The sequence below is a fragment of the Coturnix japonica genome, chromosome 15 (genome assembly GCF_001577835.2).
Source record: "Coturnix japonica isolate 7356 chromosome 15, Coturnix japonica 2.1, whole genome shotgun sequence".
Taxonomy (NCBI): domain Eukaryota; kingdom Metazoa; phylum Chordata; class Aves; order Galliformes; family Phasianidae; genus Coturnix; species Coturnix japonica.
The window spans coordinates 6,572,477-6,599,816 of NC_029530.1; the positions used below are offsets into that span (position 1 = coordinate 6,572,477).

Genomic DNA, 27,340 nt, shown 5'->3' on the forward strand with positions numbered 1-27,340 from the left:
TGTTGTCTTGCCTCACTGGGCACCTCCTCATAAAACATTAAAAGAAATAATTAAGCATTAAAGCATAGGGTTCTGCAATGGTTCTGAAGGGCCGTATCAGTAACATCTAAGATTTCAGTGGCTGTTGAGGAGGAGGTGAGCCAGACTCGCACATTGCTCCTTCATTTATGGAGACGGTGATGGAGGTGGAGGGGCAGAGCAGGACAGGCTGGCTCTGACACAAGATATCAGGTCTAATTTGGAGCAACACACTCAGTCCCACCTTTTCATACTTGCACTGACCTGCTTTCCACGTGGGAAGTTCCTGGTTCGTTTCAGAAGGCTGAACCAGAGTAGTTATTTTCTGTGCAGAGCAGAGATGCCTTCACAGGAATGAGTCATGGGCAATCAACTAGAAGGTTGCTACGTCTCTGCAGTTTGAAAGTCTGGAACGAGCCATCACTGTACCACATATGAGAGCAAAATACTGTCACTTGAGTTAAAATCCTGCTCTCTGTTCTCCTTCCTTAAGCACTGCAAGGTGGCACAGATGGCAGGCACAAAATATGAGGGAAAAGAAAGTCAGAGAATCATAGAATCATTAAGGCTGGAAAAAAACCAAAAAGAAAACCCTCTAAAATCACTAATTCCAACCCCATCATGCCCACTAACCACATCCCTCAGTGCCACATCTCCATGTTCCTTGAACACCTCCAGGGGCAGCGACTCTAACAGCTCCCTGGGCAGCCTGCTCCAGTGCCTGAATGCTCTTTGGGAGAAGAAATTGTTCCTAACATCCAAGCAAGTCAAGGCTCAGTTTCTTCTTTGTTTTGCCCCAGATCCACCCCACCAGCTTAGCCCAGCACAGTCAGCACTGTGGCATTACAGTTTGTTCTTCTGCTCCTTCTAAGAGGTTGATCTAAAACAATACGTTCTAGCCCCAAAAATTGGCTTCATAAGGGAACAAGAACAAGAGCTCTTGCTCCCCAGGAAGATGTGGTAAAGTGCAAATGTGATCCCCTGCTTTTCCTTCTCCGAAATTAACAATGCTATTCTAAGTACTGTCCTCATGATGCAAGAGCCAGGCGGTGAGATGGCAAATGATGGACAGGCAGCTGCGCCTGCAGAGTGCAATGGCACACAGTAACGCTGTGCAGGCAAGGCATTTAGGTGAGTCACTGCAGGCACACACACGCAATTTCCTTACATCAACGTGCAGCCTTCATTTGTGCACCTCCCACATTCCTCCCAGATAAGCTCCCTCTGCACTCTTCAGCCCTCCTTATCAGCCCCAGCGGGTCCTATGCAGGATGCAAGGCAGACTGCCTGCCAACCCCCAGCTGCACGTGGGAGTGGGGACCAAATCTGCACTGAGGGTGGCGGCTCTCAGGGGCATTTCCATCGCTTGCATTTCCATAGCATCATGCTGGCAAAGAAAGGCGGGCGACGGTGAAAGAGTGGCTCGGTGAGGTTGAGAAGAAGCTCTGTTCCACCAGCCTTTCAGATACAGGGGTCGCAGGCTTGCAAGGGTCAGCAACCCCTCTTAATATTCACCAAAGCAGCGACAACAAAGGCAAGCTGGGGAAAGGGAAGCGTTCCTGCCGAGTCCCATCTTCACTCTGGATACCGCTCTACAATGCGATGATTTCAAACCGCCCATAGGTTAAGCTACAGCTTTCATCCCAATAGCCACGTTCCTGCTGAGCACTGCCTGCACATGCACATCAAGCGGGGATGCTCGGATGACATCTAACCTCAGCAGTGCTCATGGCAGCACCTTTCTCAGCCAGGCTGGTAATTTAGATCACAGAAGAGAGTGTGCCAAACGCATAGCATTTAATAAGACCTGAAGGAGGTCAGCAGCCCTGTCTGAACGGCACTTTAAAAGCTTCCATCTGATATAAATGTTATCTTGGACATCAGCAGCACTTGGTAAATAAAAAGACAAGTTCCTCTTTCCAAAGCAAATTACCTGAATGATGCTTGGCTTTGATGATGATTCCTAGGAGGCAACTCTCTATTATTTCCCCTTCATACACCTGGGCATTAACCAGAAAGCCAAGGTCACTTGCTGCTTTCTCATTCAAACAATCTGGATTATGTCTCCCTGAAATCATTACCACGTTGTGACAGCAGCTGCAAAGCCCAGGGAAAGCACTTCCCTCTACAGCTGTAGGGCTGCCAGGAGTGCTCCGGTGATCCCTGCAGCAGGGCAGGCAGATACAGCCACAAGCAGCATGCTACAACCATGCATGGAGCACAAGTGGGTGCTGAGACCATGCACAGATCAAGGGTGAGCTCTGCTCTGCTGGCTCCCTCAGCAGCAGGCTAGTCCTATGGAGCATCTGTGCACCCCACATCTCCTTTAGGCGCTGCATTGAGGCAGCATGCTTTGTTGCTTCCATGATGCCCAGAACTATTCAAGGCAACACCTACACTGTGAAGCCTGGAAGTTAACAAAGCTATTGAGAACTGCCACCCAAGAGTACTCCTTTCCCAAAACAAATTGCTTTACAACAAAAGAGGTGACATATCACCTACCTGTTTTATTCCCTTGGGTTTTCATCATGCCATGAGAGATGTGCCAGCTCAGTGTACCATTGCCACGGGCTATAGGATGCTGGGCTCTGGCTATCAGTGAAGTTGGGACCCCTGTGCCTCCCAGCATCAATGAGGATGGGCTGTGCAGGAGAGCTGCTGGCAGCCTGCACTTAGTGCCGAGGCACGCAGAGTAGTGAGAGCACATGAGGAGTTAAGTTTCTTCTTACAAAATGTGTAAAGATGTGGTCTGCACACTTGGTGAGCTGCAGCATTTGTAGGCCAAAACATTTTGCTGCATATTTCTGAAATTATTTGTCAGAAAAGAACGTCAATGACATAGAAAATGAGTTGCAGATGTAACCTTTTCAAGCATCAATAATAACTTCAGACATTTGAAACTAGATCTTAACTCACAAGTGACTACATCACGCAGTTTTTGAAGCAAAGGCTTGCGGATCAGACACAGAATTGTTACAGATCCCAGCAATGCTGCCCTGCTCCAGCTCTCCCACTTAGCAAAGAACAATTAAATCCCTGCATTTGCCAAAGCTGCTTCCTTTCCTGGGATCTTTCTTCCCCAGGCTGCTGCTGGACCCAGAGGGCATTCTCAGGTCCAGAAGCCAAGCCTTACAGCTCGCTGCAAGCAGGACATCAGAGCCTCTGGGCCATGCAAGTGTTGCTTTGTTGCACACACAGGGCACAAGGACTCCTCACTGGCACATATGGCTGTGCAGCTCAGAGTGGTGCTGCAGGCACAGACGGCCATCGGAACACTCAGGGACCTGCAGCAATTCCTTGGCCCTGTGCTGCTTGTTGCGTGGCCAATCTGCAGCCCGAAGGTGTTTTGTTCCTATCTCAAAGTCTTGTGGGATTGTGCAGCCACAGCCATGGCCAGATACCCACAGCGTTGCTACCACATTGATACTTCTGCAATAAATATCACCACTGCGTTCTCAGGGACACATGCTTAAGGAATTTAACCGCTGTAATACAATGGGCTCAAGTTGCCAAAGAATGTTTGCGCATCAGTGTGAAATCAGAAATTCGGGGAGGGGAGGCTCTATCCATCAAAGGGCAGCACCATGGGGCTGGCAGAGCCGGCAGTGGGAGCTGGCTTGCATTCGATACGCATCAGCCCACCGAACACAAACATCCTTCAAAGCACTGCAGGCACAAGCCAGCCCCTCACGGCCCCCAGCCTGGTCCTTACTCTGTAAATCACAGAGAAAAAGGACACTGCTGAGCAGCTCGGATTGAGATGAGATGCCCAAGCTGTCAGGCCAGAGGTTACCTGTGCTGCCCCAGGGTCACACCGCGCTCCTGCTACAAGGCAGTGACCCGTGGGGTCAGAGCCCACTGCTCCCACCCACCCAAAGGACACGAGCAGGATTTTAGACTGCTTCCTCTTCCAGCGAAATGGAGCAATGGTAAAACATTACAATGCATGGGATCAGCAGTCACCCCTCAGCACAGCAGGCTGCTCTTCCTTCTGAGCACAGCGCCAATAAGGTGCATGGGGTGCACAAAGCAAACACATTTCAGAGGCTGTTGGCACACTGCAGGGTCACCATGCTACCAGGCAGGGCTGATCCCACTGCAGTGTGAGAGGGACCTGGGGGCTCCTGCACTGAATTCATCTGTTTTAATTACAATTATGGTATGGGCCTCTCTATTAACTGTGAACGTTTAAATAGTTTAAAGCAGGCGGAAGGGCAGCCCCTGCTGCGTGTGCTCACAGCGCTGTTGGCTTCCAAGTTGCATGGCACACTGAGCTGTAGGAGCAACACCAAATTCAAACCCTTTCAAAGCACAAACATTCCAATAAATGATCCAGAGGACCTTCCCCATGGCAGAGAGAGGCCTATGGGAGACATCTCTCCTCAAAGCAAAGCATTTCTAAGCACACCTTCCCATCACACACCAGAAGGACGAGCTGGGTTTCAATCCTGATGCACACATGAGATGTGGTCGGCTCTGCACAGTGCATGCAGCCATTCCCAGGTCCCCCACACCCGCAGTGCACCCAGCCGTACTGTAGGAGCTCCTATTTACCAAGAATCATATGTTTTCTGCCCTGGTCCTCACTGTATTCAGAACAGTTACTTAGCTTCAATAAGCCCCTTGTTAAAGCCTTTTCCCTTCTGTAATCTCATCAAACTAACCAAAAGGAGTTTGTTCTGAAATAGAGTCCCATTTTGTAACCTGGTTTCCTATAGGAGATCTCCCCACGCACGCTCGGCCCCTCCACCACAAAAGGGCTCTGCTTGTCCTGGTGGCTAACAAAACCCGCGGTCTGTTTGGGTTAGCCAGCAGGGGGTTAATGAAAAGCCCGGCCCTGGGGACTCCCACCTTATCTGCAATCATGAATTTATTGAAGAATGTGTTAATGTGCTGGATTTTATTCATCAGGGGTCAGGGCTTTTCAAATTCTTCCTCCCGGCTCCCCCTCTTTCCATCCCTCCCCAGCAAGCTCACAATGCTGTTTAAACAAAGGGCTCCCAACACAAAGAGCAAATTTACACAGTAAAGTTTTCTTGCAAGCCCAGAGCAGAGTCTGGATGAATTCCAGCTTTATAAAGAGAAAAGGGGTGAGGGGAAGAAAGGGGGAAGGGGGAGAGGGGCATTTCACAGAGAATAAAAAGAAATGGAGAGAAATTCCCACCTCCGAAGCTCAGCACTGCTGCCAGTTAACTCCAATGGGCAACAAACCCTCCAGGGCTCCAAGACATGGGCCCTCCTAACACCATTTTCAGTATCCTTCAGGGAGGCTGAAATTAATGTGTTAACATTGTCATCCGAAATCCAGCCTATATCAACATTAAACAGACTACCAATTCAACAGCTTCATAGAATCAGAGCTGCTGAGGTTGGATTGGACCTTAAAGCCCACCCAGCTCCAACCCCTGTCATAATAGGTTGGGCGCCCCCCCACCAGTTCAGGCTGCCCAGGGCCTTGGGCACCTCCAGGGATGTATGTCTGTGAATCAGTAACATTTGCTACTGATAGGACGCTGTTGGCCAGAGCATGTGTATCCCTGAGCTGGTTTCAAAGGTGGTGACACCCATGAACCACAGCTGCACCCAACACAGCCCAGTGGTGCCTGTGATCCCACTCCCAGCAGACAGAGGCTGGGGTTGGTGGCGAGCAATATGGGTTTTGGTGCTAAAATGAAATGCTGAGACACCCCCAGCAATTTCTCAGTTTCCAGTTTGGTCAGAGCAATTAGGGAACACAGCATAATCCTGCACCAGCTCCTCACTAAAGAGGATCGAAATGCACATCCCCACATTGCATCCACTCCAGATCAGATGTGTGCGCTCAAAGCCACCAACATTTACACACGAGAGCTCCTTCAGCTGATGCCTTTCAGTTCCTTATGGCCACAACAGCCCCCTCCCATCCCCAGCCCCTCAGCCTGCAGGTGACAGAGGGGTGGGGGATTGCAACATACTGGATCCAGCTGCGCTCCGGACAGATCCCTGACTGCAGAACATACAATGCATATTTATGGGGTTTCCTCCGTGACAAGAATCCCAAAGCCTCATGCAGAAAGTAACTCAAAGGACATAATTAAATCAGTTAAATGTCTTGGGAAAGGAGACACACTGCAGCCAGACTTCAGCTCTCAGCATAAGGAACAACTTGGGGAGCACAGACTGTGAACACCCTCCAAAGCAAATACTTGCCTTTCTGTACTGAACAAGCAGAAGTCTCTGCCTAATGCTGATGGAGAGGAGGACCTCATCTCAGCACCAAGGCAAGCACTGGGGAGAAGCAAAAACCTCAGTGGCATCCACAAAGGTCACAGCACAAGCTGCCAAGGTGTATGGGCAGCACTGGGTGCAGGAATTGGGGAGCAGCCAGTTTGTGCTCATCCATTAACACACAGTGAGCTCCTCCAGTCCTCAGCACCACAAACAGCCACTGTGTGGGCAAGGGACCACATGAACCCAGCTGTAACAGAATTCAAGAGATAAATGCAACCATCTGAGCAGAGTGGAGTAACCATCATGGAAATGTCTATTCCAGAAGAGAAGGACTGGGAAGAAGCCAGGGGTGTGGAGTAAAAGCTCCCTGTGACCAAAGCCACGCACCTGGTCTATGCATGGGGACTCCAACCACACCAAAGGACACCACACCAAAAAGCTGTGGAATAGCTTCCACCTCTTTCACACGTTGCTCTGTCCCTTCAAGAACACAAAGAGCATGGTTTGAACGTGAAGCTTCCACCCCTAATTGACTTGAAGAGGGTCTCAGAAGTTTCTTTCAGTTTTCCATTTGTGCTCTCAGCATCGCAAAAGAGCACAGAGGGATCGTATGGGATACAGCTGGTGCACACTGTTTGCATTTCGATGCATTACGTGTGCGTTAGCAGACCCCTCATTCAGCATACAGCACTGCTGAGAAGGCACGGGATCTGCACATGGGCTCCGGGAGATGCATCAGCTCATTGTTCCATCACACAGCAAAATGCAACACTGCACAGCTTTCTGCACCTCAGCTCACACTGAATGCGACGTTAGAACGGAAAAAACAACCAGATGAAGCCGAACATCTCTTCTGCTTCCTCTGAGCATGAAAGATAAGCAAGGCTGTTTCCTCGGTTCAGAAACGTGTTCTGACATTGCCCGGCTGCCCAGGTTACAGCTTTCTCATAAGACATTTTTCCTGACAGAATCCTGAAGGATTCTTTGAAAAACTCCCAGGAATATGAAAGGATTAAGAGTCTGAGATTTGAATAACTGAGAGACAAAGGGATTTTTAGACTCTCAGTTAGAGCTGTAGCATGTTTACTTTTTACTCACAGAACTTAAAATCTTGCCTGGAGAAGTCCTGTTAAGGATTCAGCTCCTGGTTGACACAGGGAAGGAAGAAGCTTCAATACATGCAGAAACAGAGTCAGGAAAGCCTAGCAAACAATTGGACAAGGGATGCTCCTTCCTTGCAGGTACAAGGCCAGGCTGGATCGGGCTGTGAGCAACCTGTTTATGGTCTTTTCCAGCCTGGGTAATTCTATGATTCTAGTGGGAGATATCCCTGCCTACAGCAGGGGGTTGGAACTGGATGATCTCAAAGGTCCCTTCCAACCTAAACCTTTCTGACTCTAAGAAAACTTCACCTTGGTGCAGTAACCTGGCTCTGGGTGAAGACATAGCACTGAGGGAAGCCAATTGTTAGAGGGGAACTCCCACATCCTGCCAAGATTTGTCCCAACCATCACGAGGCCCAGGGTTTACCTACATGTGAACAGCATCATTTCCATCCTTCATATCCTAAGGGACAACAGGACTCGCTGCAAAAATTAAAGAACATGGCATGACATATACAATAGCCACCATTAACATCATATTTATTGTTATTTAGTTGCTCAGTAAAACATATACAGATATGTACAATATGCATGAATACAGAAGACTGCACTTTACATATTTAAAAAATAAAAGAAAAACAAAAATAACACTCAATTTCATGAGCTGTTGTCACAGTCTTCCAACCAAGCATTGAAGAAATGAATTGAACAAGAATCCCAAAATAAAACAAAAAGAAAACAAAAAAAGGGGGGAAAAAAAGAGTACAGGATTGCCTAACACACAGCAGAGTCAAGTTTCCTTATTTTACATGTGCAATAACATCTTTCAGAAGAGTTTGCTATGCAGTACGGATTACCAGTGTTTTGATTTCATTTGATTTTTTTCTTTTCCATGAACCGAATTCGGTATAAAGAAATCCCATCCTTTTGCTTAAGGCTGTTTTAAAGCTGTAATATTCTTGGGTAGTGAATAGTGATAAAGTTATAACTGCCAGAAATCACAGCCTGCAGTTTCATCAGTCAGAATCTATGAGCGGATGGACTCAAACCAACAATTTTAATAGAGAATTTCTAAGACAAAATTAGACTATTTCCTCCATTAGCCTTAAGCAATAAAGGAGAAACAATTCTATAAAAATGGGTTATGCTCTTATACACCATCCATCGAACAGCTGTGAATGTAGCATTTCAGACAACCTCACACTGCAGCTTAAAAAAAAAAAACATAATCCAAATGTACCAATTCTGGGGTTTTTGTCTGTTTTCCCCACTCACCTCCTCCCTCCTTCCTATAAGTGGAGCCAACATGCCGCTCTTCTGCCTCCCGTGACCTGTGGTCATGTCGTGCCTCCCTTCTTTAAGGATCATGTCAACATTTGGCCTTGCTGGTGGTGCCTGGAAGCAATCAGGCTGATCTCCTGCACTGGAAGGGCCAACCAGCCTTAGAATGACCATGTCTGAAAGCAGTACCCAAGAAAGGGCCATCAAAATGGCCCCAATGGCTTCTATGTTCATTCCATCCCACCCAAACACACTTTTTTGATGAAATTCCCCATAACTAAATAATGAGCTTAAGCCCTCCACCGCTGAGGCTCTAACAACTGAACTAGACTAGCAGAGAACCTATTAACCCCATGAAAATAAAGAGTCTGGAGAAAATCTGTGGGAGTATTTAATAAATAAGGCCTATTCTGTCCCTTTTTTTGGGGGGGACAAAAGACATTACTCCTTGCTATTAAAATGCAGCAGATGTATTTCTCAGTTTGCTACCACGCTTTAAGTACAGATTTAACATACACCAAATAGGATCAGCAGACAGGGCCAGGAGGAAATAGAGAACCCAAGACCAAGAACTAGATGACAGCCGCCAACCTCCCAATTCAAGCAGTTCCTACAGCACAGGTCTGTGCAGAAAAGGCTTTTCAGAATACAAAGGCTGCTCTGAAAGTAACACCTCCTATTTATTCCCATGGAAACTACAACAGATACCATGGCCATAAACGTCCAACAAGAGTCGATGGGGGCCATTTTTTCTACATGGAGGAATTCCATTCCACAGCTTTGCTTCATATGCACTTTCATGTCAGACGTCATTTGTCAGACTGCCCCTCTGCTGCCATCTGTCACACAGCAGCAGAACTAACAGGATATATTGGTGGAAGGTCCAACCTCCGCTGCTGTACCAACTTCCACCTGTGATGGCATGGGCCAACATCATCAAACTGGAGGCATTCATTTCAGAGCAGCCCTCTTAAATATGAGACCATTCTTTTGGCTATGCTGATATTTTCTATATGTTCATTAAAAAAAAAGAGTGCATTCAGTGTCAAATTAACGGTGAAAATGAGAACAGTAAAATTACCACAGGCAAAACAAGCTTTGTGTCAAAGCTCCAGCATGTGCTGTCTGTACCAAACACACCAGGCTACGGGCATGAAGTTATCTATCCTCATCCTGGTCAGCATATGTACCGATTCTGATCTGATCTTTGGCAAGAAGAAAACCATAGGAGTGCATATCATCACTGGCATTGCTCACATCTACCCCAGTTGAGCCGCCACCTCCTCCTTTTGCTCTGTCAGTAACATCCCTTCAGTTTAGCAAGACTGAACATACAGAAGGTTACCAATAGGATTGTGTGTAACCATATTACTTAGCAAAGCAATACAGACAGTAAGGCCCAGAGGAAGGCTGATCACTCCTTCTAACTCCTCGCTACCTGCAAGTCCTATTTGCCTACTGCTTCCATTGCACAGCCCCAGCGGGCTAATGGAACAGCCCCAGTGCAGAGACCCCATCCTCTCCTCATCTCTTATAATTTAAAGCCCTCGGAATTCTGCTGTTTTTATGGGCTTGTTTCCAATTTGTAGTCCTACAACCAAGTGGAAAAAATACATCCCCAAGGAATGAGAACAACTCCAGGATAGAAACAGAGCTGCAGAGAGCCAAACAGAAAGGAAGGATGCTGAAGATCAATGGAATCAATGCATTTCTACTTACAGGAGGATTTCTCTTTAAAAAGAGATTTGAAGCATTTTATGCAGCATTCAATGAAAGGTCTCTTCCTGGTAGCACAGGGTGTGCATCCCTGACCTGAGGAAGCCTGAAAAACCTGTTCTCCTGAATGCAGCAGGAAAAACTAAAAACAAAGAAGCAAACCATCAGGCCTGAGCGATGGTACAGGAATGCCATCAGACCATAAACTCTTCCTAAATTTTCAGCTGTAAGTGCTGAAAGACAGTATCATATGTCCAGGCATGTGCTTTGCTGGGTTTACTCCAAGACACACCTAGCTTGAACAAGTATAAGCTGAAATGAAAAGATGAGAACTGAGGCCCTAATCCACCAAAGCACTCACCCCACGCTTCACTGGATACAGAAGTCCCACTTAGTTCAGCATATCCTTAAGTGATTTGCTAGACTGCATTTAAATTTAAACGTGTATTTTGGTGAACTGAGAATTAACAAATCACAGGCAAAGAAACATCTTCCAGAGTGGCCAATGATAACAGATATCATATATATGGAGGCATTTTATTGCAGGTCCAGGGAAAGGCTCCAAACTTTCAGTAGCACACACCTACAAAAGGCACAAAACATGACATCTTTTGGTTCCAAACCAAGTGCGTGTGAGGTGGCTCCAGTCAATTGCTTCAGGATAGGCAAAAATCCTCACCCTAGTGACAGCTCCTGCTTCAGTGAAAAGTAATGTTAAAAATCAAGGACCCAAACCCTCCATTTTCTTTCCGAAAGTAAAGTCACTGACCACAACCATAATGGGAAATCAATCAATGCATGGTTAATTAGAGCACATTCAAACAACAAGAAATCCTGCCTTCTAAAACACTGTGAATCGTTCTGAAGCCGTATATGATCAAGAGTGAGAGTTTCAGACAGTGCTGTAGCCATTAGCATTGTAGGCAGAATTCCCTCCCCATTGATGTCTACTGAGAGCCAGACTTCAAAATAATTAAAGGCCCGGCACAATCATCAAAAAATACAAAGCAGTCTTCAAATTCCATCCCTTGAGAAGGGACACGTTTTGTGAATTCATGAGAGAAGCAATAAATAACCCTAGAGAGGCTGACTCTTATTTCATAGCAAAAACGTAACTGCCCAGCGATGCTACCGGGCTTTGGGGAGCAGAGGAAGCCAGGCTGGCCTGAGCAAGGGTGGGACTGCTCACACTCCCTGTAAACAGAGGATACACAAATAATAGACAGAGTTACGTAAAGCCACAGGAGTGTCAGATCATCGTGTCATTTGTGTTTTTATCTGGTTTGCTTCCAGCTTTCTTCTCCAATGAGTATTATCTACCGAGACCAGGAAAGCGTGGTTTTCCTTTTATTGTGTTCATCTAATAACAGCGTTCTTCACATGCATGGCAAAAAATGGAGCCCAACCTAAGTTTGGAAGGGTCTAACCTGGGGTCTCCCTGTCCTGGCAGATGAGGAAGTGCTGACCTTGGGCACACAGCCCTTGATGTAGGCTGTCTCCAACCATCCACCCACTGCGACCACACTGGGACAGCTGCCACGGGAGCTAGGGTGGCTCCAACAGACAAGAGCATCACACCTCTGATCAACAGCATCTTCCTTCAGCTAAAATGGGAAAAGAATGGGAGCTGTGCTGCAGTGAAGCCTTGCAGTGGCTTTAGGAACACCAGCTGGATGCTGGGCCCAGAGGGCAACGCTGCAGCCCAGCCCCACAGCAGAGCACACTCATTGGGCCAGGATACTGCTCTGCAAGCTATGAGCAACACAGAAGGGGTTCAGTACCTTTGGGGGATTGGTTTTTTCTCCAGCAGTTATAAAATAAAATGACAGCTTTGGGAACAGCATCAGGAACGCAACACGCCTGGGAGCTGGTGCACCCCTTGCTTCTCAAAGAGGCAGAGGAAGAAAACGCTGCAGCAACCTGGGTGTTTGGTAGAGGAGATAATGACTATTCGTTATTAGGTAAACTTCCTGTTAGAGTTATTTAGGGAACCATCTGTGTACCTTCCCAGGCCATGCCTGAACCAGCCCGGTCATGACAGAGCTCCGTATCTGTGTTTCACAAAGGCAAACAAACAAACCCCTGTCCTCACCTCACAGAGAGATGGGGAGCAAATGAGGGAGGGAGGTGCAAGGCTGAGAGTTATTCATAACAAACCTTCATTTTCTGAGGAAAGGATCGCTGCCTGCATGTTCAAGAGAACATTAATCGTTTGGTATGTAAGTGACTGGCAAAAGCTGGGTGTCAATACATAACATAATGATGACAAATTCATTTAACCGGCATTTATTCCTGAACTGCTGTTCTTCAGGATTAACCATCGTAATAAGCACTGAGCAAAGCAAAACAAAAGAGAAAAACAACAACAAAAAAAAAGAAAGCAATGAAGAAGGAAAGGAGGAGGAGGAGGAGGAGTAGCATCTTTGTCTTATTATGACATACGTGACTTGGACATACGCTGAGATGAAAAAGGAAAAGGCTTCATCTATAAATGTATGCCAAGATTACAGAATAATGGGGGGAAAAAAAGTGGTCTAGCAGGAAAATCTTAAGCAAAAGTGTGCTAACTGCAGAAGGGTTAACACTGGTAACATACTGTGGCAGAAGATTAAAAAAAAGTTGAGGTTTACTTTAAATTAACCCTTTCCAGTCCATATGCCACTAAGCAGGTACCAACCTAGAAAAATAGTCCACCTCGCAGTAGCGGCCCTTTGAAATTAAAAAGAGGAAAACAAAAATAATAATAATAATAATAATTTCTTTTGTTCAAGTCAGGGCAGCCACAAAAGTCCCAAATCTGTTGGAGATGTCCGAGTGCAGGGACCTCCATGTCGGCACCGCAGTCCGGCCCTTCGCATCGCCCACGTCGTCCGTGCAGTGCACCGAGAGGCACTGCAAGTGGCTGCCAGTCTGCGCCGCAGCCGACGTCTTGCTCGGGGGAAGGTCGTGGGCTAGAAAAGGGTTCACAAAGAGAGAATGTTATGAGAACCACGCAGTTGGTCACAGAACACAGTGACAGCATCCCGCGGCAAGCAGGATGGCCCCTCTCCCTGCCCCCCCCACACCGCATCCCCGTGGAATTCCTTGCCCAATTCTCTCTATTGCGTGCACCACTTAAAGCAAGCATTCAGCGCGTCCAAATGTTCTGGACTTGCACAGCTAGATATGCAGGTTCTATTGCACACCCCAGTGTTGCCCACCAGATCTCAGCACCCCGAGTTGTTCACTGCCATCTGCTATAGAACGGGATATCCTGTTCACCTCTCTTAGTGGGATACCATGACAGCACCCTCTCCATCGCTGAAATCCATCTATTCTTGATTTCTCCTCCACTGCTCTTAGTCACATCATCACACACAAAACAAAATACCCCAGATTTCAGCCTTGTAAAACCTGTATGTTTCCCTGTGCAACCTTCCATGGGGTCCCTCCCACAGCCCTCCAAGCTGGACACACCATGATTGCTGGTGGCTGGGTGGCACAGAGCAGCCTGTTCCCTCCTTCCAGGACACACTAGTGTGATGGCAAAAGAAAATGCTCTTAGAGATAACAGTCCCAGGAGCACCTCGGCTGCTGTGGGGGTGTCTGAGCCATGCCAGCAGCCCCTGCCAGGGAGGCTTCTGTGGGAGCAAAGGCTGCCAGTAAACAGAGCAACAGCCCGAGTCGGGGCCAGAGACAGCGTCCTGACAGGAAGTCTGCATTTTCTCTGTTTCACCATTGCATTCACATTCACCCAGGGGATGAAGAGCAACATGAACAGACCCCACAGTTCTGCTCTGATAGAGCCAGAGAATACAGCCGGGGTAAAGATGATGCTGAAACACAGCACACATGCCAACAAATGCCTGTGAATGTTTAACCTCATTAAGACTTTTCTTCACATTGCCCTTCCAGAGCTCCCCAGACCTAAGCAGCGTGGCTTCAGTGCACACACGGGGTGAGCTGTGGCTGTTCCACTTCACCCACTGCTGCACCAGATACTGGACAGAAACCCCACAGCTCCATTGTACCAATATCACATTCACCCTTAGAAGATAATCTTAAACTAGTCTGGAAGTCCCTGATTTCAACTGGAAATTGCTTTAGGTACTCAATTATAGGATGTCAGAAATGCTCTTATTCAAAACTGTATCACAGCACCACACAGAGAAACGAACTATAAAGCTGTGTTACACACCTCAGCTCAGCACAGCAGTGTTCAGGGTTCACATTTCTGTACAACATTCTCAATTACTGCTGTAACAAAAAGCAGCAGCTCAGAGGTGTTTTTAAGGCTCTGTGTCCTGGAGTTGGCTTTGGACTTCGTCAGTTTTGATAAATGCACTGTACCAACCAGCAGAGCCGGAGCACGAGCAGCTCCCCATGCAATAACCAAACACACAGATCCCAAAGGCTGCCTCAGCGCATCTTTTGCTCACACACCAACTTCTGCTCTTCTTACCTGCTCCCCACATCCTCCTCACACACCCCAGACCTCCCCACCCTTCCCCACACTGCCTGATGCTGCCTCTCTACAGAACAACAACATCCCCAGCTCCCCGGGGCTGTGCTCCAGCCATGGCCCTTCACACACCACTGACACACTGCTGCAGAGCTGGTGTGCTCACATCCTGCAGGCAAGGCAGCCCTGTGCAGGGCGAGGACTCCTTGGTATGTTGTTAACAGAGATGAGCGAATCCCAGGCTGTGATTGTGATGCCACTTCGGAGAAAATGCACAGCAAAGAGAAACAAAACAAACCACCCTAAATAAATACTGCGGGGAATTGAGAAAGGGAAATGTTCTTCTCATTTGTAGTTGTTCAGATTCCTTGCAATGCACAATACTCAGTCTTTTTTTTTTTATTCTTAGGTCTCTCTGAACATACAGGACATGCTGGTCTCAGTACAGGAAAAGCCAGCGCCTTGAGATTAGTCTTTGTGACAGCAGCTTTCTTCCTCTGCTGCAGAAAAAGAGGAAAGAGTGCTACTTGCAAACTGCTGTCACAGGAGGCCCAAGGATATCTGCGGTGGTTTAGCAACGAGCATTTACTGTAGGATGCAAGAGACCAGCCCTTCAGCTGAGAGCACAGGGACATCAACTGCAATGGCAGAGAAAGCACATCCCCAAAGCAGGCACTGTGCCTCACCTGGTCACCACCAGCACCCACAGAGCACCAGCTTCTCAGTCAATAACCAAACAAGGCAGCTCTTATGCCAAAAGCACACAAGGAATAACATATACACTTGTTTACTTGTAGATCAATCAAATATATTGCCATGGTCCCCCACACAGCACCTAGCTCAGCATCACTGTGTAAGGGCTCACACTGTCTTGGTCTATTGCTAAGAGCACAGAAAATACAAAAAGGAAGACAATGAGGGCTTGCATGAAGCCTCAAAGCCAACGAGGTGTAACAATCAAACCAGATTATTTCTTTCCAACATTTCTTTCTTGGCAAAGCTGAGATGCTTTTCTGAAGAAACCCTTTGCATTAATAAATGAAAGTTGCTCTGATCTACCTGATCACCATGTTCTTAAGCACAAGAACTGCCTGATGCTCATCCAAAACACTGCGTTCTCCCAGCAGATCTGTTTTACCAGCTTTCCTCACTGCCTCTCTGCCTCATTCAAACCAGCAACATCACAGCACCCACTTAATGAGGTGCACACACTCCTGAGGGGTGCTGTTAGCTGAGACCAATGGGGCTCAGCAGGTTAAAATTAGTTGGATAAAGCAAGATGGTGTCATCACTTCACTGCCTCACGGTTGCAAGTTTCAGATGAATTACTGTCAGTCATCAAGTGCACCTAATTGAAAGCAAGGAATTTTTAAACAAATTACGTTTAAACAATTTGCACAACTACCTCTATTAGCAACTATGAGTAGAAAGCTGGAAGCGTTATTATTGAAAGCAATGCTCTTGTAGTGAGAGCCACCCTTCCATGATTCCTTTACACAATGGTGGCTGTTAAATCCACCACCATAAATTACCTCCTTGTTCCATTTATTCTTATTATTAAACTTCTCTGCCCACAGCCATACTCTTCTAGAGTATTTCCCTCCATGTCCTTGTGGTTGGCAGCTCCCTCAGTCCATAGAGGAGCAAAACCCACCCAGCTGCACCCATTCACCACCCTGGGATGGCACTCGCTGTCACCCAGAGCAATGGAAAAGAGCTCCAGCAGTCCTACATCCAGTCACTGCAAATATTGAGCTTAAACTTCTAGCACTGGAAACAATTGCTTCCTTTTATCTTGATTATAATACTCCATCCTCCCCATTACCCTGTGCATAGCAACAACCCATGCTCTGTATTTCAGAGGAAGATAAAAAGGAAAAGAACCCCCACGGCCATGTATCCCAGCCCACTGTGCAAAATTGCTCACAGCAGAGAAAATTCCTGCAATGATCACTGACTGCCCTGAAAGTTAACATGAGGTTTGATTAATATTATTAGCTCAGCTTGTACACAGGCATTTCCAAGACCCAGCTACAACATCTGGAAGAGTCAGGTGACTATGGCAAAAAATACTTGCAAACATTCATTTGAACATTGAACTTAATTAACCTTGGTCACTTTCACACCCCTTAAACGACTGCTTTCTGCCAGTGTTGTAACAAATTGGTTTATTGCAGTTCAAACTGTAGGATGTAGGTAAATATACCAAAGTATTCTCTGAATAGTTTTGTGGGATTTATCTGTTACACCACACAAAATCAAGTGTAAGAACTGCATCAACCAGTTACAACAGAGACACCACGCTCCTATGCTTTACAGAGGCACAAGCATGCACAGACAGTTTCACATTCCTAAGTGCCTTTAAAAGTTTTGACTTTAATATTAAACTTGCTTTTGGGCAGAAGCTGTACAAGCTTTCAAACAGGCTTTGCCCACACAAACACATCTCAGTCTTTAAGCCCTAAAACAAACAAACAGAAACACAGCACTGTAAAAAGACTCTCACCCAGCCTTCCCCTGTGCCCCTCTACCCTCGCACTACGACCTTGCACATTTAGAAAGCTGCTCTTTCGTCCTGCTCTATTTTGCAAAGGCATGCATGCATTCAGAAAAGAAAAGGTTGCTGTTTGTTTGTTTACTGAGTATTAATGAAGGAATGGTAATGGACACACGATGGAGCGCTGCTGCTGTCACATGCACTGTTAGTGAAGATACAGTGAAGACAAGCAGTTCTTAACAAAAAAAAAATTCAATGGAAACACTGCAGACAGGTTTTTCGTGCCAGCACAGGAATAACACATTTCCCTTTACTGAGATTAGATCCTGACACTTCTCAGTCTTGAAGACATCACGTATACATACTTCCATTCCTTCTCACTCCCTCCTTAGCCCACGTTAAGCTGCTCCCAGCGTCTCTTCCATCAGGTAGCATCTTCATCTGCATTTTTTAAACATCAACACATCCCCTTAACTGTGACAACCCCACCGAACACTACAACCTCAGATGTGTCCTGACTTAGGTAAGCTAATCCCATTAAGACCGAGTTCACCTACAACGCTAGAATGCATTACACGCATCATCTCATGAGAGATGAGATTACTCGAGGAAGGTATGGCCAGTAGCCAAGGCAACTGCAGATGCTACACAGGCAACAGGAGTGATGCTACTCTTCAGGTGTCGCTCCTGTCATTTCTCTAATTTTTGCCAAAGCCAACAACAACAAAAGAAACAAGAGACACTGACAAGCAGGGAGCAAGAGTGTGCAATTACAGTCTGGTAAAGGTCTGGTTTGCAATGGGTTCCACTCTACATTTCAGCGTCGCTGCGAGATTAAAGTGACAAACAGGAGGTGAAGATCCCTGGAACGGCCACGTGCCGTAGGGCTTGTCCCTTACACATCCTCACCAGCTCTGACAAAGCCTCAGCCGCGGCTCGGCGCTGCCCACAGTCCCAGCCGCCCAGCGCAGCATGGGCCCGGCTGCCGCCGCCCTCAATGAGCAGCCAGGCGTAAAGCTTCTGGATTGCCACTCATCTAGTTAAGGCTAAATCAGATGGTTTGGCCAAAAACACTATATTCCCCAATCGGAGATCAGCTTCCCCTCTACCACCCGATAACCGCTCTTAAAGGATGCATTAATGGGCTTCTGTTCACTCTGAGCCCGTTAAGCAGAGGCCAAGCTACCATAAGAGGGAATAGATTTGAGTAATGATCTCTTATGAGGCAGCAATCCTACATATAGTGTTTAAAATTATTCCCCTAGGACAAGATGTTTTTCACCAAATCTCCCACATGACAGTTTGACATATTGGTTCAGGCACATAGCTCTGCATCTGTACACACTACAGAATCATCTTTTTCAGTTTTCAAGAAAAATAAGGTCTGAAAACATTTCATGTCTCTGCACAGTGGACCGAGTCTCCACAGATTAATTCACTCCTGAAATGATATTTTTAAACACAACCATTTCCTTTCTGTTTATAAACAAACGAACCATCTCCTCCCCCTCCAACACAGAACAGACTAAATCTTAGACAAAGGTATTTTTTTGAGCTCGCAGTGCATTTGTTCACCAACACAAACGAGTCACCATAAAGGCTGCACAGCTCAGCTCCTTCCCCCTCTGGCACCCCACAGCCCAGCGCTGGGTCAAATCTGTCTATTCTAACCTCCCATTTCTTGGGGCAGAGATTGGCTCTGGGCTCTGTGCAGCACCCAGGCACTCTGCTGGCACTCAATGGAAAGCCTAACTTGCCCTGTGACTGAAATCTTCTTACTCTGATTTTAGCCCTTCACTTATTTTGTGTAATTGGTGCCATTTTTGAAACCCATAAAACGTTTAAAGATACAATGCTCCTCAAGATAACCAGAATTAAAGCAAAAACCAAAAGCACACAAGGTTATTAAGATGCACAGCTGGGGCCAACGACACTTAATGAGGACCACACTTGAAACAGGGAGCAGGTGATTCCCCTCTGCTGACCAGGAATTCTATGCACAGACACTCCAACTCCAGAGTACCAGTCACATCTCATTCATTAACATTTCAAGAAGTCATTTGGCTTGGTCAGCCCGTAGATTTATGGCAGGGATCTGCCAGCTGAGCTATAATATAAAAGCCTTTTCTCACAAAGGAGGGAAGGCTGTTTAGTCAAAAAACGTGTGCACAGCTCGAAGCGCTGCCCCACAGCAACAATACATCCTGCAAGCCAGAACCAAGAGCTTTGCTTGTTAAAGCTTGTGATTTTGCAGCATATAGACAAGACATTGCTCATCGAGCAGGAGAGGCAAGGCAAGGGGTGGCTGCCACTGCTCACTCGGCTGGGAGCACAGCCCACTTACCCTTAATGTAGAGTCGCTGCCCACCTCTCCATCAGACCATCAAGTCTAGCGATGTTCTGTGATTCTTAAAGCCTCTTCCTGCATAGGCAGCATGATTAATTGGAGGTGCCTGCGACTCTAAAGGGAGCATGTATCAGACCATGCTGCAAAGATGTTTATTTTGCTTTAAGTGGTCTCAGAGCTGGCATGGAGCTGTATCAGGGCTCGCTGCTTGCACAGAATTTAGATAACAGGAGACACAGAGTACCTGCTGTGAATACATATTCGTCTGTTTTCTGCCCTAGCTTCCTTTCACACACAGATTTTCACCAATGGAAGGATGAGCATACTACAACATGGCGGCAACCCAAATCCACGGCTGCATTAAGGAAGGGTTTGCTGTTACTCCTCTCCCTGATGGCTGTAGGGCTGTAGTCAAACTGCAGCTTCCTCCCCCGAAGCTACAACACCCAGCTGGGGATGGATACCACTTAAAGACACTCTGATTGTAGACATATGCAGGTGCCTGGAAAGAACTGGTAAAAACACCACTAAGTAGAAAAAATACTAACCCAAACAGTGGAAATGGAAACACTCATTTTGTATGTAACATGACTGAGAACAAATGATGTATGAACGAGGAGAAAGACATCACAGTTCAAAAAACATGTGTGTTCTCTACCCAGCTGGGAGAAGAGGAGGAAGGGGGGAAACAGAACATCCCTGTAGGAGAGCAACACTCTGTCCATGGTTTTACAGGAGAGTATGAAACTGTCTACACCTAATTATTTATCTGGAAACTATTATTATATTAGTTATCTCCAACTATATGGCTCTCTGAGAAGAAATACAAGCTCCGTATCAAGCATGGGGAAGCCAGAAGTTCTGGAGATAATGTGTAATATACCTTGGGATCATACCAGCTTCTGTTCCCTGTTGTATGGCATGGGTGGGAAGGAGGGACAGGGGTACAGTTCACTGTTTTTAACTGATATCCTTCCTCTCTTTTGGCTGCCACCAGTTCCTCTTTTCACTTTAACACATTCATTCTCATGCCGGCTTCACTGCAACACAAGCAAACCACACAGGGAAGTTAAGTTCTGACTGCCTCCCATTTTGGAGAGGCTGCTGAAGAGGATTTTAGCTCACATGTAATAAAAAGCCATTCTTGCAAGCCAAACCCCATCAGGAGGCTACAGTGTTGTAGTACTGCTTTCTGCAAGGCTCGTCCTGCCTTCCCCAGAGCAGACAGACCACTGCTATGTAGCAGCAAGTGAAAGCTGAGCTGTGACAGCCCAACTTTCACCTGTGGCCTACGCTAATCCAACTGCACGGCTTCTGAACAACTGGTCCACCTCCCAGCACTGCCACCAATGCCGTGCTGTCCTCAGCCCTGCATGGTATGAGAAGCTAAAAAAAGCAATGCAAACCAACTGCCACCAGCAGTCAAACCGTTTATAGGCAGTTCCAAGATAAAACAAGTGGAAGTCATGAAATTGCAACATGTCCCATTGCAGCTGATTCAGCTCTCCTGACGTTTCTATGCTACCATGTGGAGGCCAGTGAATCCACTAGGAGTTCTGGATTATTTACCATGGCCTGAACTGATGACAAAGCAGAAAGTCACCCTATCCTTCCTTCCCAGTTTGAAATGCCAGCAGAGGTTTTCTTTCTTTGTGACTCATTTTGAGGAGGTTCGCATTAACAAAGTGCATTTGTGAGAACGCAGATTCTCTTCTCTAAGCCAATAAAACACTTGTTGGTCAGGAAAGACTGCCATTCAGAAGAGACTTCTATGAGCTCCAAGGTTCATCTGGGTGAATACCTGACAGGTACCAATGCATTCTTCACCTCCTTTTTGGCAAGCAAACTTTCAGTAAAGTCATGTCTTCCCAAGTGTCCAGCAACAATCAGTGACATGGCTCCATACTCTGCACTGGGACCAAATAGGTTCAGCAATGAAACGGAAACTTGTACACACTTCTCAATGATAGCTGTCAGGAAAGGCAACCACACCTTGCACTTCTGTTCAGCTCAGTAAGGACTCAATGGCTTAAAACCTCCCTCCTGCCCATTACGTTTACACTCAGACCCAGTATCAGGAAAACAGATTATGAACAGCTTCTCTGAATGCTCCTAAGGACAGCAGCTTTTTCAGCCACGTCTCTCTCCACCTCTACATCCCATATGCAACATGAAGAGGAGAACTCCATAGTAGGAGTGAATATTGGCTGACTGATCCCATGTTTTCTCTACTGTTGGCGTACATCACTCACTCGCACTAACTAAATGCTCTGAACCTATTTTCACCAAAGATAACAACCCACACATCCATGACGAGCAAGGAAACGTTGGATCTTGCATCCAGTACTTTCAAATGTGCTTCACGTGCACGCAAATTATCACGCGGCAGCTTTACGCACAGCGCCAGACCACGTGAAATCCACCTCTTCAGAGTCAGAACACAGGAGCGAATAAAATGGCTTTTTTAAATAATCAATTTCAAAGTGGAATTTTCTACCCACACTGAGGTCAGTTGGAACTGTTCGGTGTGCATTCATGTAACTAAACCCAACGCCTAGATGTTGTTTAGTATTATTTCAGGATAGACCCGAACTGAAATACACTCTACCTAAATGTTCTGCTTTCAATGGCCACCTTGGCATTTAATAAGGAAGTGAGTGGATGAATGGTGACTTATACCCCCGGCCCTGCACAGCACAACTGGCCATCAGCAGCCAAAGCTCTGGGGGGGTTCACCATCAGTCACAGAAATGCTCTGAACTCTCACCAGGTGCTGACCCAGCCTATGGCTGGAAATCAGGTTTTATTGACCTGTAAGTTGCTTTACCCCATTACGATGGCACTTCTCAAAGCACGTTGATTGACAAGAAATAGCTTGGAGTTGGGTCTGCTGGCTGCGCCACCACCACTGATACGAATCTTAGCCAGAGGATGATAACTAAATGAGCAATATTTACTCAAACAGCCAACTCATTCTAAACCAGCCCTACCGCTATAGTAAGCTTTGCTGTAGCTCATTTCTTCTTGAGGACATACAGGTCCAAAGTGGTAACATCACCTTCAGACCAACGGGAGTTTCAACACACAGAACAGGCCCACAAAAATAGCATTAAAACACCCACTCGCACTAGCAAGGAAAGTGAGTGTATTAATGGAGTTTGTAAAGGCAATGAATAGATGGTGATTACGCAGAGAGTGAAACAGAGGAAGAAACATGTAAATTCCAGCTTTCCCTCATCAGATTTGTGCAAGAGTCTACATAATTGCTGAGAAAAAAAATAGAAACGACAACACTAAGTAGGATTTTTCAGCCCCGCAAATTATAACATGGAAATCTCTGTTTTCCTCAAATTAAAACAGAATGAAAGAAGAAGATTCCCTTCAAAGAACTTTGTTTGTGGTCGTTTAGTTTCAGGATGCAAATTAAATGAGTACTTGTTAGCCCAGTGGAATAAAAAGAATTTGTCTCTGAAACATTATCAGTCTCTCATGAGGAGAAGGTTTGGATACGTTTGGTTGAAGCCTGTTACTTATGTAGTCATCTTGTTCCCAAAGAAATCAATAGGAGCAGCAGCCTCATATCCCAAAGTCACATCTGCATCCTGCCAGGGCAGGAACACCTCAAGCCCTCCCGGCTGCTGAAAGTTCATCCATCAGTTCCTCCCATCTTTTCCCCAGTTCTGCCTGCATCTCCTGCAAGTGCTTCTGCCGTATCTATAATTCACAATTACGAGAGCCCATAATACAAAACTGCCACAGGCAAAGTCAATCACTCCCAGGGGTCTCACACATCTGAGGCTCTTGCACACCAAGAAGTGGTGATAACGTACATTAACACCCTGGGTTAAGCCACATGAGCTCAAGAATATTTGTGAAAATACAGCTGCAGTTTACCTAAAGCTTACAGTAAGGTAGAATAAACAGCATCCAGGATCTTTAGCTATTTCATTTAATTCGTTTAGAGCATTACCCTGAAATACATCTCATTGCCCTTTAGGATACCTCCAATTGCAGTTTATTGGTCTTGGAAGTAGTGGCTTATATGAGGAGACCTTGGGAAATGGCTTCACTGAAATCAAAAGGAGTTCAAGCAGTTTCCAAAGAAAAAGATCAGAAACCTAAGAAACAAAGCCTGGGTCTCATCCTAAGAGCCTGGAGAGAGCCATGCTAGAGATGAACACTCCTTAGTCCACCCCAATGAACACAGAAGGCACAGAGGTACCACCCTAAAAACCAATGGTTTTCCAATCGTGATTTGCTGATTTCTAGTAATCTGTGAACAACTTCTAAAAAGCCTAAGAGGAAAAACAAAAGCAGACTTCAGAAAACTTGAGTTTGTTCAACAACGGCCAAAATCTCTGCAGGAAAACATTTAGGTAAATCAGACTGATACCTGATGCTGTCATTGCAAAACGCACTATTAAGTGTTTGCCGGGTCCTTTCTGCAATAGGAAAATCTCAAATTTTGGTATACCCCAAATTTGATATTGGCTGCAAAAAGAGATGGAAATGTTGTTGCCAAATAATAGATTTGGTGCATTCAGAAACATCCCACAAAACAGCAGAAAGGTACATTGATTCAGCTGGAGGTCACGCATCTGACTGAGCACCAGGGCCTGGTTGAACAGCATGTTTTAAATTTAAATTTATCTCGAGGAAAAACAATAAAATACATCATCAGATAGAAGAAATGCAGCCATGGGAAGGAGGAACAGCACTGAGGGAAATACATCTTAAAACAACACAACACAAAGAAACCTGGCTTACTTAGGTAAGTCTCTAAATGCTACTATTAGGATGAGCTCATCTTTTTCTTCCAGTTGTCACATCACCATGAAAAGTCTTCATGAAATTCTCAGAATAGCAGCAAATCAGGAGCAAATAGCTGTTGGAGGAACAAAGTCACGTACAGACAGACTTTCACTGCTTTTCAACTGAAAATTAACTCTAAAGTTTCAAAGGTCTGTAACACAACAGAACGGGCCAGTACAACACAGTGCTGATGTGGTCTCATCTCCAAACCTAAAGCTAAAAGTATGGGCCCATATTTCCTTTCTAGCTACATGCTCGTGTGATTTATGAAGCACAACAATTTCAATATCACTGGAAAATGAAACGATGACAGACAATTAACTTTCCACTCCATGCTAGCAGCTGTGCAGGCTCTGCTTCAGAGCAATCAGGGACAAGAACTCTAGAAACGCCAACTTCCACTTAGTGACTGTACAGGAAAAGCAGGGACAAGGGACAGGACAGAGCAGCACCAAACCACACAAGTGCTGACACACTAAAGCAAGATGCATACCTCACAATGATGGCGAGTCTGTATAGGATTAGCAGATGACAAATTACACTTCATTTCTGTCCCATATGCATCTGCAGCTATTTGTTAAAACTTCTGTTAACCTGGATATGATGACAGAAGAACTGGCACCATAGAAAGGTGCTATAAAGAAAGGGAAGAAGATTGCTCACCTGTATCAGGAGATTCCAGGCTCACAGGGGAAAGCTTTGCCAAGGAGGAACCTCCATAAAGAGAACCTTCCCCAGGGGCAGTCAGCCCTTCAATGAGGTCTAAGAGAGGTGCAGCAAAGCTCCACTCCTTCTGTTCACACAGCTAAATTGCCTTCACCTGTACTCCCAGAGCTGGCTGGGTCCTTTCCCCAGGTGTTCAATCAGTGGCTCAGGCCTACACAACAGTTCCTTTACATTATACACAATCCCTGAAATTTATTTCAAGACCTGTTATGGGGGCTAATCTTCTATTATCACAGCGATAAACAGATATCCTGATGTTAGGAAGATGATACTAACTGCAGAGCCCTTCCTTTTACATACACTACAAAAGCACAGCTGTCCCACCAGAAGGGAGCTCCAGGTTTCCCTTGCTCACCCAGTGCCCAGAACAAAACCCTCCAGACTCAGTCACTCTCTCTGCTGAAGGCTCAGCCAAGCAGCACTTTGCAACTGAGTTAACAAAGGAGTGGCAGAGGAAGATAAATTTAAAGCAGATACAATATGCAAATAGCACGAAGTGATACCAGCACGGAATGCTCCTCTATAAGCACACATAGAGAAAGCAGTGACTGCTTCACCCATACTTGCTGAGCTGCGGACTTGCAGAGGCGTAGCACAAGCAGTGAAGGAGACAACAGACACATCCCTCAGCCTGGTGTGCTCCAGGCACGGCAGGAACCAGCCAGAGAGGAACGCTAACACAAATGGCCTCATTCTTCCAGACACAAATGATAGCATTACTCAACTCACGTAAGCTAAAACAGGGGAATTTGCTGTAGACAACTGTTTACCCCTATAAAAAGTAGTTAAGTTGCACAGAATCATCACCTGGGTGCGTGCTAATTAGATAACAGCAAACAACCTTCCCAGGCACATGGTCTACTAGAAATTTAAAGCTCAGAAACACCCTCATAAGATCAGAAGCAAAGCAGCAAGACCGAGATCCCTTTGTGAGAGGATTTTGCTTACACTGGGCTGAGTGCTCCTCCATCACACCCCCCACACATCCTGCTCGCTGCAGGGAGGCCCACTGCTTCAACATAGGCAACCTCCAAAGAAACGCCTTGCTACAAAAATAAAGCCAAAAATGAAGGCATTGCTACCTCCAGTCTTTACAGCTACCTCAAGAAGGGCACTGCTTGTACTTTGCCGCTCTGTCGAAGCAGGCAAGATTTTAAGCACCCCAGTTCACTACCATAAGGCAACAAATAATCTCCACCCCACAGCTGACTCACACGTTCCATTTGCATGGGCAGGGTGAGATGCAGGTGGTGCCACATGAGTCACACCACCAAAACCCTTATCTGGCTTCGCCAAAAGCCAGGGCTGCTGTGTGTTTAACACCCTGCACTACACGCATCTTAAAGCATGTGAGACACTAGGTTAATCGGCCAATGTCAGAACTGGTTATTCTGAAGGTAAGAGCATTCAGATTGTGTTTTAGACATCTTTTGAGTGGCAAGCTCCAAGCCACACTGCTAACCAAAAACGTGTCTCCAAACAGAAGCATTGTGCCCTTGTGGATGAATGCTTTGTTTCCTGGAAAATGGGCTGAGAAATAGGTACCCATAGCAGCACTGCAATAAATTATTCCATCCTCCATCCTTCCCAGAGGTTGTATCCATGCAGCCACATCTTCCAGATGCACAGCTGCCAAGACAGATGAAATTTTAAGCCTGCTCGTCTTAGATAAGAGGGTGAATGAAATGAAAGCAGTAGCACCCATCACCAATTAGACTACGAGGACATATGCATGACAGAAACCGAACCCAATTTCTTAACATGCCCATCTTGATCCATATTCCTCAGGCCAGCAGCAGCAAGGCAGCTGTGCTGGAAAGAGTTAATCTTGCCTGGAACATATCTCAGATTTCTCAGAAAGTCAAAGACTGCAGCTGAAGCCGGGCTGACTGCTCCCCTGCCTGCCTGCAGCCTGACCCCTGACATTTCCACTCTGCTTCTCACTGGCACAGAAAACTTAACCATACACAAACAAACAGGTTGGGAGGACAGATAAATGGAATGCGGGAGGAGGAGAAAGGAGAGATTTCTCGGATTTCTTTTAATAGCTGTGATTAAATAATAACAGCCACCAGACCTGGGTGAGGGGCTGGCATTTATCAGTAAAACCCTGAAGTATACGGCAAGACATCTCTGTTTAATTAATCCTGAAAGGGTCCCTTCCCCCTTCCCCTTCCTAGGGAGGTTTG

At 46.1% G+C, this 27,340-nt stretch overlaps 1 protein-coding gene across 1 annotated transcript in view; it reads right to left on the reverse strand.

Annotated features, from left to right (window-relative positions):
• Window positions 1–7,845: 7,845 nt before the first annotated feature.
• Window positions 7,846–27,340, reverse strand: part of MN1 (MN1 proto-oncogene, transcriptional regulator) — a 35,586-nt gene continuing 16,091 nt past the window's right edge. The window contains exon 2 of the mRNA XM_015878308.2: window positions 7,846–13,279. Coding sequence (XP_015733794.1) covers window positions 13,095–13,279 — 185 coding nt within the window. The 3' untranslated portion in view covers window positions 7,846–13,094. The remainder of the gene's footprint in view (window positions 13,280–27,340) is intronic.